A 12,762-nucleotide genomic window follows, 5' to 3' on the forward strand; every position below is an offset into this window, starting at 1 on the left:
AGGTCTTTATTTCACCTTCATTCACAAATGAGAGCTTGGCAGGATATAATATTCTGGGCTGGCAATTTTTCTCTCTTAGCACCTGTGCTATGTCTCGCCATTCCCTCCTAGCTTGTAGGGTTTCTGATGAGAAGTCAGCTGTGAGTCTGATTGGAGATCCTCTGAGAGTAATCTGACATTTCTCTCTTGCACATTTTAGGATCTTTTCTTTATGTTTCACTGTGGTAAGTTTAATTACCACGTGTCGTGGTGAGGATCTCTTTTGGTCATGTTTATTGGGGGTTCTATGAGCTTCCTGTACTAGGATATCTCTGTCCTTCTCCAAACTTGGAAAGTTCTCTGCTAGTATCTCACTAAAAAGGCCTTCCAATCCTTTCTCTCTCTCCATGCCTTCAGGAACTCCTAGAACTCGAATGTTTGTTTTTTTGATAGTATCCTGTAGATTCCCAACAATATTTTTTAGGTTTCTAATTTCCTCTTCTTTTCTTTGGTTTGACTGTATGTTTTCCTGTGCTCTATCTTCTAAGTCCGATATTCTCTCTTCTGCTTCACCCATTCTGTTTTTAAGGCTTTCTAATGTGTTTGTCATTTGATCTATTGAGCTCTTCATTTCATTTTGATTTCTCTTCACTATAACACTTTCCTGTTCTACTAGTTTCTGAGTTTCATTTTGACTCTTCCTTAAAATTTCGTTTTCACGAGAGAGATTTTCAATCTTGTCCATTAAGGATTTCTGTAGTTCAAGGATTTGCTTTTGAAAACTTCTAAATGTTCTTATCATAAATTTTTTGAAATCCGTATCTTGCATTTCTTCTATCTCATCATCTTCATACTCTTGGCTTGGGGTGTTTTGCTTATTTGGAGGCATCATAGTGTCATCGTTGATCTTGCTCCCTCTATTTCTGTGTTTGTTACTCGGCATAGTTAATTCTTCTTGCGTCACTGTGCGTTTTTTTTTTTTTCTTTCTTTTTTTTTTTTTTTATTTATACTGTGTCCGTGTTAAGTGGACTGCCTGCTGTTGGAGGAGCCTTGGAGGCTTGAGATGGGTGCGGCCTGAGAGCTCTGCCTGGTTCTTCCAGGTTAAGGGTGTGCAAAGGTGACACCCTCAGGTTATGCATGGTAAATCTCTCTCTTTTTATTTATTTATTTATTTTATTTATTCAGGGGGTAAGTAACACCGCAGGGCAAGGCTGTGCAGAATTGATGGTATTTAGCTTCCAGTCTTTGGCTCCTCTGGACTCCCACTGGGTTGCCTAGGCTACTGAATTGTAGTGACTCAGTTGCTTAGCTCTCCCCCATTGATATGTAAATCCAGAGCGCAGGCCTGCTCTTTGTCTCTTGGGAATTCTAGCCTTGCAGCCTTGTAACCTTTGCAAGGTTAGGGGGAAGAGAAACCCCGAAGCTTTTTTTTTTCCCTTCTTTCCGGTAGTGAGTTTGCTGCACTTTCCGGCCCCCCTCTAGATTCTGACCCCCGTTTCCCCACCAATGTCTCGGGTTATTGAGCTCACCTCCCCTCCCAGCGTGGATGTGTGGAGCGTCCCAAGTCTCCCCGCTGTTGTCTGTGTGGCATGCACTCCCCTTGGAGCACTGGGGCTTCTGCGGCTCCGTCCCGCGACTTGGCTTCCGCGCGGTGGGCGACCTTGTTCTCCCAGTAGGTCCTCCGATTCACGATTCCCGTGCAATTTTTTCCTGGTTCTTTTTTCTGCGGCTACCGTAACTCCCCTTTTATTAAACTAAATTTTCCCGGACTATCGGTGCGCGCCCTCACTATTCCGCCATCTTGGCTCCGCCCTTGGAACAGGGATTTGAATACAGGTTTCTCTAAGTCCTGCATCCACTGCATAAACTGGTCTAAGCACTATGTGTTTCTTTAAGTTTTTATGAGTTCTCATATTAATCATCTTTTTTATTCCTTGGCCATTTCCCTGCAAGAGTTAACAGTAAAGCCTTTAGTAGATGGGTCTTAGGTATTCATTCTGAGTCAGCAATAATGATGGACCTCTTGTAATTATATCACAATTGGTTTCATTTTGTTGTGATTTTATTTATTGTAATGCAGTTATATTTGCTGTATATTGTTGGAAGCACACAAATGTTATCTTGAGTTCATTCTATCTAGTGATACTAGAGGGCACAGGAACTATTTGACATTAGCTTACCCCTGTAATTATAGTTCTGATCTTAACTGAAGATTCTGTCTCTGATATGCCTGAGACTATCATGAACACACCAGATCCCAAGGTATAATGTAGAGCAATAATATTTTTAAAAGATTTTTTTGGTTTATTTATTTGAAAGGCAGAGTTACAGAGAGGCAGAGGCAGAGAGAAAGACAGAGAGAGGTCTTTCATCCACTGGTTAACTCCCCAGATGGCCACAATAGCCAGAGCTGCACTGATCCTGAAGCCAGAAGCCAGTAGCCTCTTCCAGGTCTCCCACATGGGTGCAGAGGCCAAGGCCTTGAGCCATCTTCTACTGCTTTCCTAGGTCATAGCAGAGAGCTGGATCAGAAGTGGAGCAGCTGGGACTTGAACCTGCACACATGTGGGATGCCGGCACTGCAAGTGGTGGCCTTACCTCTAGGCCACAGAGCCAGCTCCAAGAGCAATATTTCTTAACATTCAGTGATTATCAGAGTCTTTGTGAATTAAAGCTATGGACCCTAAAATTTAGATGTCATTTAGATGTCCCTGTAACCCAAAACACATCAAAAGACTTCAAAAAGTTCATGAAAAATACACTTAAAACTATATTTTGGTTCAAAAGATGTTTGGAAATGCATGAACAATTTTTGTATAATATTCGTTTCTGTCAACTTTTAAAGACCCCTACATATGCCATATTCTAAGCTCAAGATGATTCTCACTCCTTGGTCCTGTACTAAGCTTCCTTAATAATTTAGTCTCCCTCTTGTTTATGGCAAAAAAAAAGGGGGGGGGGGTAAGTTCAATCAATGAACATGTTCTTGATGCAAGAATTTGGCCCAGAGTTGACAAATTTCTTTGTCATTCCCGAATTTTTTGTCATTCCCGAATTTTTTCAATAAGCATTTATCATGCCTTGAATTATTCTAGACACTGAGGCTGAGCAGTATCAAAGATTTGATCAGCATCCTCAAGATATTTAGAGTTGAGTTGGAAAAACACAAAGCACACATACACACACACACACACACAAAGACTAGATTATGTTGAATGCTACAAAGGAGGAAGTAGATAGAACAAAGGAAACAAAGGGAAGAGCCCATAAGAACTACTATGTCCATCCAGGGGCATTGGAAAGAATTTTTACAGCAGATACTGTTTCCTTTGCAATCTAAAAAGACAAGAGTTTCCAAGATAGAAAAGCAATGAGAAGATTTTTTCCAGGCATAAGAAGCAAGGAGTAGAGGATAGAAGCATGCTTGTGAGGCTATACATGTGGATCAGGCATAAACTAGGTTGGGGAAATCAGAATGAGTTAAGGAGGACGCTTGTTCTGATTACAAGTCCTTTTCATCATAGCTGTCTGCTGGACAGCTGCATGGGAAATTAATGAGAAAGGAAGTGAGGACTACTGGTAGAATTTCATTCTCCATTTGCAAACTAGAATGGGGTGAAAAAATTAAACCAATGATTACCTTATAACAAGAACCTGTGGAATCGTTCTTGAATGTTGAATCAATGAATTTTGATCTGGCAACTTTATGCATGTACTTGTTTTTTCTCTCTTTGAGATATGCAATGACACTTCTTTTTCTCCCCACAAAGTCATAGCAGGGATTAGAGAAACTGAAGAGAAATTCTATTACATCGTGCAGGAGGAGAAGAACTACAGGGAGTCAGTGACTCATTGCAGGATCCGGGGAGGAATGCTAGCGATGCCCAAAGATGAAGCTGCCAACACACTTATTGCTGACTACATCGCCAAGAGTGGTTTCTTCCGGGTGTTCATTGGGGTGAATGACCTTGAAAGGGAGGGGCAGTACGTGTTCACAGACAATACTCCACTGCAGAACTACAGCAACTGGAAGGAGGGGGAGCCCAGTGACCCCTACGGTCATGAGGACTGTGTGGAAATGTTGAGCTCAGGCAGGTGGAATGACACAGAGTGCCACCTTACCATGTACTTTGTCTGTGAGTTTGTCAAGAAGAAAAAGTGACTTTCCCTATGCCACACATTTGTTATTTCCCTGTGACTATCACTACAGTTATTTTCACCCATGTTTATCTTCCTAATTACACTAAAGTCATTCTGACTAAAGACAAAAGGAAATGCTAAACTGAGTTTTGGAATCTGCATCACTATTCCTCTGTGACAGTTTTGATGTTTTCATGTATGGTTTCTCATTGACCCAACAGTTCACCAGGATACAGGGGACCCAAGAGCATTTGAATTACTAGTCAAGTAGGAAGTGTTTGTCTACAACTCAAATGATGTATTCTCTTGGCATTTGCTCTGCCATCTCTCCCTGGAGCCCTATCCTCTGTGGATAATTGCACAGTTGGCTGATGATGATTAGCCTAATTTGCCTTTACTGAAAGCCAAACATATAGGAAGACCTCTGACTAATGTCAAAATATACCTATCTTTGAACCCCACATCCCTAATTCTTTGAGCAGTCATGCACCATGGCCAAGTCATCCTTGAAAGTTCCCCTTATTTATAGAGACATAGAAACACCCTGAATCTCAATGTGAGGATCTTCCAGCTTCGTGACCTATTCCAGACAATGTGGAAGCCTAGACACTCATTTTGTGCTTCTGATCTATAACATTTAAAGTACACCAAGCAAGTACTTCTGACACCCTTCTGTAGGTGTACACTATTGCCTCTGGCCCTAAGATATTGATTATCCAATTAACAGGAGACCCCAGAAATCTAAAAAAAAAAATAGGGTTTTTCTCCAAAAAAATGTTTTATAGTACTGTTAAATTGCCCCTAGCTATTAACATGACTTCATTTTTCCTTGTCATAGACTTATCCATATCAGCTTTTAAGCTTATACCCTTAAGCATGGAGTATAGGGGAAGGGGTTTGTAATTCCTGCAGAAAACTCTAGAAACTTCAAATTGTCTCAAACATCCAGCCTCAAAGTGTAATACACCCTTGCCTCTAATATATCACCCATATTAACATTTCATGGGAAGCCTTTCAGTCTCCAGAAATCCATATTTTAAAAACTCTGAATTAGAGATGTCATTTCTAATACTCAGACATCTCAGGAATGTGCCAAGTGTGTAGTTCAGAACATGCCTAAAACTCTCATATTTACTAATCTGATAACATTACCCCTTGAACTATAGATCAAACCTCAAAGTGCTTTCACTTGGAATTTAAAAATAAACAGTTCAACAAAACTGATGCTTCAGTTATGGTTTGTGACATATGATTAGACAGTTTAAGATGCTGGCAAAATTGTTAATGAAATAACAAAAACAGATCAACAACATATGTTCACTTTAAACCATCTGTCCATGATTTCACTCATGACTAACTGATTATGAGATGGGATTTAACTGGGTTATTTCTGTGGCCCCACAGAATAAGAAGGGCCACAAACTCAGATCCTACAGGAACCAGTCCGATGACACAAATGAATGAGGTGGAAATGTGTGGCGCACTGATCACAGCTTGCCCTTCTAAAGTTCACTGCTCCTCAGTCACTGCTATAGTTGTCATAGAGGAACTAAGTGTTGCTCCATATCTTGATACTTCAACATAAGTCAGAATGCTGGAACTTCATTATGTCTTCATATTTTTTAAAGGTTGGCAACTAATCAATGTTTAACCAAGATTTTAAGTCATACAGAATCTGCTAGCCAAAATTGTGATCTTTCCATTTCTCACTTCTGGGGAAAAGTTCTGAAGGTTCTACCTAACTGTAAAGAACATAATTAGAATATGATGACATCAAAGTCAAAGTCTTCCATAAATGCTTATTCAATTCAGCTCAATACAGGAATCTGTTAAATTGTGTGACATTTATCAGGTTTTTAAACTTGTTCTGTAGTTTCTTTGGAAATACAGCAGAGGATGTTGTGAAGGCAAGGCAGTTTTAGTACAAATTACACAGTGGTCTACCATGCAAGGACAATATCCTTTGGTACAAGATCATCCAAGATCACAAGGAATGAGAACACATAAGGAACACTTGGAGGTTTTTTAAAGAGAGATAATAAGAGAGGAGGATGACTACAACAGAGAATATTGCCTAGAGGAAACACCCATTGGGACCCATGATTTTTTCAAAGCCCCCTAATATGTGCATCCTTATTGTGTGTATTACAAATGTGATTATTATTTTTATTATGAATATTATAATAACAACAGCAATTCTCTCAACAACTCATCTTTTCTGCCAATGCTCCCAAGAGAAGATGAATTTCAAAGAATAGTTATCTGCAAATGTGCAGCGAAGAGATTTTGAAAGCACCACACAATTAGAATTGCAGTTGCAGGCCGGCGCCGCGGCTCACTAGGCTAATCCTCCACCTTGCGGCGCCGGCACACTGGGTTCTAGTCCCAGTCGGGGCGCCGGATTCTGTCCCAGTTGCCCCTCTTCCAGGCCAGCTCTCTGCTGTGGCCAGGGAGGACAGTGGAGGATGGCCCAAGTGCTTGGGCCCTGCACCCCATGGGAGACCAGGAGAAGTACCTGGCTCCTGCCATCGGATCAGCGCAGCGCGCTGGCCACAGTGGCCATTGGAGGGTGAACCAACGGCAAAGGAAGACCTTTCTCTCTGTCTCTCTCTCTCACTGTCCACTCTGCCTGTCAAAAAAAAAAGAAGAGTTGCAGTGAAAACAATATTTGTGAAGCACTTTGTGATTTATAAAATGCCTTTGTATAGTTCTCATTTTAGCCTTACAAACTGAGAAGTTACATGGCATTTTTTACTGCCACTTGCCTGAAAAGGCTACTAGGCCCAAACAACCTAAATAATTTACCAAAATCGACTTATTTGCCAATTGAATGTTCTCTCCAGCACCTGTCCATTGCTCTTATATTGAATTGAAATGCATCCACAATGCCCTTGTGAATAGCAAGGGCTTACAATCTCTCTCTCTCTCTCTCTCTCTCTCTCTCTCTCTCTCAATTCTAAGCAAAAAAAATGAGGGTTAAATATAATAAAGATGGTGGGGATTCTGAAACTTACCTTAGAAAGTCTGTGTTCACTGGTTTATTTTTCAGTCACAAATGTCTACATAATAAAATAAGTATCATGAAAGTGATTCAGATCAACCTCAGTACAATATGCATATAATTGAAATTAATCTGATATATAAAAATCAAGACTTATTCAAAAGAGAACTGACTGAACTTCCCACTGGAGAAGTTCATTAAATAATTGACGTTTAAGCCATTTTCATTCTCTAAATGTTAAATTTAAACTAAATTTTTCAGGGGTATGTTCCTTACAAGAAAGAACTACAGCTGTTCCAAGGGAAGAAAATGAAAAACTTGTTCACAATTTCACAACACTGCCTTTTCAAAGTATTCTTTTCATTTCTTTTCAACACATTCTTTAACAAGGCAAGAAGAAATACTTTATGTCTAGAGTCATTGTCCAAACACAGTAGAACAGTGTACGTACATGGTAGGTGGAGAAAAGTATAATAGTATTTATTGAACTTTGTACAGCTCACACATAAAAACTGCTGGAATTAAAAAAAAATCTATTTTGTTCTTATATCTCTGTTGCCCGATATGGGTTGTTGTGATTGTCATTAACCAACAAATTTTCAGCTCTCTGGATTACATGCTTTGAGGCCATGAGATATCTGTAGAATAGGAAAGGTAAGTAAATTAATCAGCATCACTCACAGCATCATCAACAGACCAAGACTGGAGTTTTGCAGGTGTTATTGCTGATAAGAAAATGACAGTGTGATTCCACATAGGGTAACACCATTTGCCAGCACTTCTTAGGAATTCAAAATCCATTCCTAGTGTCCTGACTGCCTGATTGCCAGTGTCACTGTACCATTGACTTGTGCCACACAAGAGGAATATTTTAAGCACTCTAAGCCTTTTTTTTCTTAATCTCTAGACATCAGTTCCACAAGAGAGTTGTAACAATTAAAGGAAGTATTTTAATGAGGTATTGAGCACAATGCCAGCTGGACATGTTATATGGCTGCAATAAAAGCTAGCCATTACTACCTGATATGTGACTTCAAGCTGCATGTCAAAAAGAAACAAACATTTTAAGAGATATCAAAAATTACCCAAGTGAATATATATAACATGTATACTACATACACATCAGACATTTAATATATATATATATATATATACAGCACGACTATGCATATACTAATTTTGGTGTGTTTGTATTCTTATTTATGGACACATTTTTTATCTTCAGGGAAGTGAATACATTTGCCAGAATTTGCACTGCTTGTTAGAATCAGTGCTGAACTTCACAACTGAATATGCTGGACTCTAAAATCCACGCATACTTTTTCTAGGATGCAATCCCCCTAAACCAGGGTTATGACATAAAAATTAACTTTGTAAACTTAAAAGTGAAATTGCTAACTTGCATTACATTGAAGTTGTATGGCTACCATGATATTGCTAAGTCTTTTAAAATATGATGGGGTGGGGGAATCTGCCATGTTCTTTCTAATAGGAATTGAAGGAAGGAAACCACGTGTATTAGATAATATAAGTATCTTTTTATGAATATAGAACTTTATTTTTCTCTCCCCTTAGCAAATCATCATGCTGTCTGTATTTGAATTATTTTAGTACTTTGATAAGCCTATTTGAAAGCTTTTGCTTATACTATGATACTTTGTAAAGTGTGTGAAAAAAATGGAATTAAATGATAAGTTTGTTAGTGAAAAAATGTCTCAAATTCATGCATTATTTTTTATATATCACAATTTACATGAACTTTTTGAGACCCTCCCATAGCATATTAAAATACACCTCTCTCTGATTCCCACCCATTTTTCCATATTCTGCCTTTTGGTGTTGATCATTCTAAAGTCTAGCCCTGAGACAAGAGGAGGCATCATTCAGAGGTGCTCAAGGAAAAAAAAATAGCAGCAGAAAGCATGTCCTAACCAAGGCACTTGTTACAACGAGGTTTTCCAGTGCTACACATTCCTCAAGCCCGAAAAGTGGGCTTCTTACCCAGGGGTTCCAATTTTGTTGATGTGTTGAAGAGACACATGTGTAGAGTATGAATTGTATTCAAAGTCAGGAGGGTCATCTCAATCATAAACAGTCTACTTATTAGGAGAGGGTATGTGGCAGACAGCATTGACAATGGATGAGGACCCCTTGAAAGGGCAGAGGGTAGCTATCCAGGGCCAGTGAGAAAATGAAGTCAAAATCATAGTTTCCATGAAACCTACATGGAAAACAACTAGGAAGGCTGTAGCTTGGATGAAGGTTTGAGATCATAAATTCATTAACTCATCAAAAGTAGTTGTGAGATATCTAATATGTTTTATGCAGCACATTATAAGGACTGGGAACCCAATGGGAAAGACAGATCAGATTTCCAGTCTCATAGGTATGACTCACTTCAGGCTCATTCAATATCTTGCCTGTGACACTGAAGCTCCAGAATCAATCCATTGTCAGGATTACATAAACCTATCCTAATTTTATAACTATGTCTGTTCCAACATACCAGCTCTTCAAAGATGCAGTGAAATAATTTGGACAAAAGAATTTTTGTTAGCAGTACTGTAACACCTTTCTTGGAGAGTAACATTGACACATCTATTCAAATTTGTTAACACGCCTATTTTGGATGACTCATTTCTGTGTGAACAAGAAGTTCCCGTATCACTGTGTGTACTCACCCACACCATTTCCTCACAAGATACATATATCCTTTTGGCTGTACATGAATGAGCATTGACAAGTAGCCAATGTTCCTTTGCCTCACTGTTTTTTCCTGGTAACCTACACCTGACATTCAGTGAAATTCAGCTTTGCTATAGATTCTCACTTTCATAATGAAATAAGGAGTAGGGAGAATAGAAGAGCACGTTTTACAACATGAGTCAAACATTTTACAATTTGTTAAAAGCTAAGTACACAAATTAATCACCATATTGGTGACTGCAGCTGAGAGGTAATGCACTTTAATGGCATCTAAACAATTTTAAAGCTGCATAGCCCTTTAGCCCATGTATTTTTTCACTTTGGGAAATTTAAACTGTGGTGGGCATTTATGCAAGTTGTTAATATACTGGTTAGGACACCAGTGTCTCATTCTGGAAGGTCTCGGTTCAATTCCAGTTCATGTTTCCTGCTGATGTGTGCCCTGGAAGGCAGCAATGATGCCTCCAGTAGTCGGGTTCCAACTACCAGTGTGAAAGACCCAGATTGAATTTCCATATCCCGGTTCTGGCCCCCTGGCTATTGGAGATATTTGGGAAATGAAATAACAGATGGGGTTTTACTCTCTCTATATCTCTCTCTATTATGTGTTATTTAACTGTCTATAACCATCTATCTTTCTCTGTCTCCCTTTCTTACTCTTTCAAATATATGAAGTATATGTGTAAAAAAAGTGTTATCTATATACTATAAAACTCTCGAATTCTTCCTTAGTAGATCACTAATTTACATGGTTATTCCCGAATCAATAGAGAATGTGATTCTAGAAAAAGCTCACCAAGAGAAGCAGATATGTTTTAAAAGTGAGTACTTGCTGGAAATTTTATGTCTAAAATATTCTCTCTTAATCTACTGTTTTATGTGATCCTACATTTGATTTTCCTGAACTTGATACTTTTCAGAGACTTAAGCTCTAGGGTTGATGAAGTATTATTTTCCTGAATTTATATACATCACACTTCTCCCAACCACACAATTCCCCACACAATGGGGACATTATCCAGGCCCTTCAAGACCTTAAAGCTTAAAGAACAGAGTTCACAAATACAGGAAGCTATTTCCAATATTAGCCTCTGCATTGGGTTGGCAGGAGATACACTGATATGCCCAAAAATTACATTTCAGACATTAAATGAAATACAAAAAAAGGACAGTTTCTGATTAAGCTTGAAAATATATCTCCTAGGAATGCTAACCCTAAATACCTCCTATGTAACAGATTTATAAAAAAAGGGTAGGGGAGGGAGAAAATATACATGTGTGTGCCTCCACCATTGAAAAAGCAAAAAAGACAGTATCTGAGAACTTCTTTACCCAGGTAATCTATCTCATTGGGGATAGATTGGGGCATTATTTTATGGCTTCTCTCTAAAAAGTATTTTTGTTATAGACTTCTTACATTTTAGAAAATTCAAGAGCTTTCTATGCACTAATGTTCTGGCTTCATCCTTTTATGCTCCTATGAATTATCAAGTTAATATTTGTAGGTTTAAATGCAGCATGAAGCAATGGATGTGTCTTTTCAATATCACAGACAAGCCATCAGTTCCAAACGGACAGAAATTACTTGACATCTGGACCACGGTATGCAAAATCTCTTTCACTGGTATCTTTACTGTAAAATTGTTTGCAATCATTTCTAAATAATTTGCATTCTTTGGAATTTTGAAACATCCTTGTGTTTAACATAATATCTCTGGTCCATTAATTCCTGGGAATTACAAACTGTAGTTGTTGGGAAATGTTGCAATCCTTTGCAGTCTAGTTATTACGTATCTATTGGGATTATAGACCCTTAGTTTCTTTACTCTTCACATAACTTTTTTGACACTATGGTTGAGAGTAAAAGGTAATCTCATCTGTGTGGTGTCATGATCACTGGAAGTTAATCCATCCTTATTTAAGTTTATGGACTTAATGGCTCCTTATTTTAAGGGATCTTTGATTAGGCCTTTGGTCCAGTGAACTTCTTCCTCTCAAGTTTGATGAAATCCACCCCAATTCACCAGAATGAGACAAACTGAACCTGTAACTGGTGTCCCAGCAGTTGGAGAAATTTATCCTAGAAGAAAGCAGATATAATTGCATAGCTTCCTTCTCCAGCATCTTTCATCATACTCCTACTAAACAACACAGGCTGAAATAGCTGGTTGTGGTGGATGATTTAGAACATACTTCATCTAGTAGCAGATAGCAGAAGAACTTGGAGTACCCACTGGACTTTTGAAGTTTCAAGGGATTAAATATTTGAGATTTGTTACATATGATCATATTCTGTATCCCAGCCCTTCTACATAGTTCCTCAGAAATCTCTTGTTTGGCAGACTACATCTTCCTTTAAGACGGCTGGTGAGCGTTGTAGTTCCAGGGCCTGGCCCCATTCCCTGGGTGATCAGCAATTCTATGCACTGTCTCTGAGTTACTTCTCCAGGAAGATGGAGGCTTCACTTTCTGCTCTGCTTCTACTTTCTCAATGTTCTGCCTCATTGCTAAACTTGTCTTCTCAACTATTCTAAAGCAATAAAGAGGAGTTTGTTTCTAATCTGCTTCCTTTCAGATCCATCAGAATAAATTTCTCTTTTATCCTCATTAATGACATGTTAACCAGTAAGTCTTTGAATCCCACCTCCCGCCATGTAACAGTCTTAGCATTAGCTTACTCTAACATGAAAAGAGTGCAGTATTGTCTTTGCTGCCTTTGCTCTTACATAATCTATTGGACAATTCTTACCTCCTAATTCATATGCTAAAACTGTCTTAGACATAGAGCAAAGAAATCAGGGATGAATTAAAGAACCAACAAAATGAATGTCATGGATATTTTACTAATTAATCAAGAGTGATATCTACCAAATAATTCATCTGAGAATGTTTCCCTTCTATGCCTCAATAGAATTTCCTTAAAATTGCAATCCCA

The 12,762-nt window shown here is 38.6% G+C and overlaps 1 protein-coding gene across 4 annotated transcripts in view; it reads left to right on the forward strand.

Annotated features, from left to right (window-relative positions):
* Window positions 1-8,832, forward strand: part of COLEC10 (collectin subfamily member 10) — a 231,954-nt gene extending 223,122 nt beyond the window's left edge. For all 4 annotated transcript variants that reach the window (XM_070075426.1, XM_070075428.1, XM_070075427.1 and 1 more), the window contains one exon: window positions 3,751-8,832. In XM_070075426.1, the coding sequence (XP_069931527.1) occupies window positions 3,751-4,142 (392 nt within the window). In that variant the 3' untranslated portion in view covers window positions 4,143-8,832. The remainder of the gene's footprint in view (window positions 1-3,750) is intronic.
* The last annotated feature ends 3,930 nt before the right edge of the window (window positions 8,833-12,762 follow it).

The sequence above is a fragment of the Oryctolagus cuniculus genome, chromosome 6 (assembly GCF_964237555.1).
Source record: "Oryctolagus cuniculus chromosome 6, mOryCun1.1, whole genome shotgun sequence".
Taxonomy (NCBI): Eukaryota; Metazoa; Chordata; class Mammalia; order Lagomorpha; family Leporidae; genus Oryctolagus; species Oryctolagus cuniculus.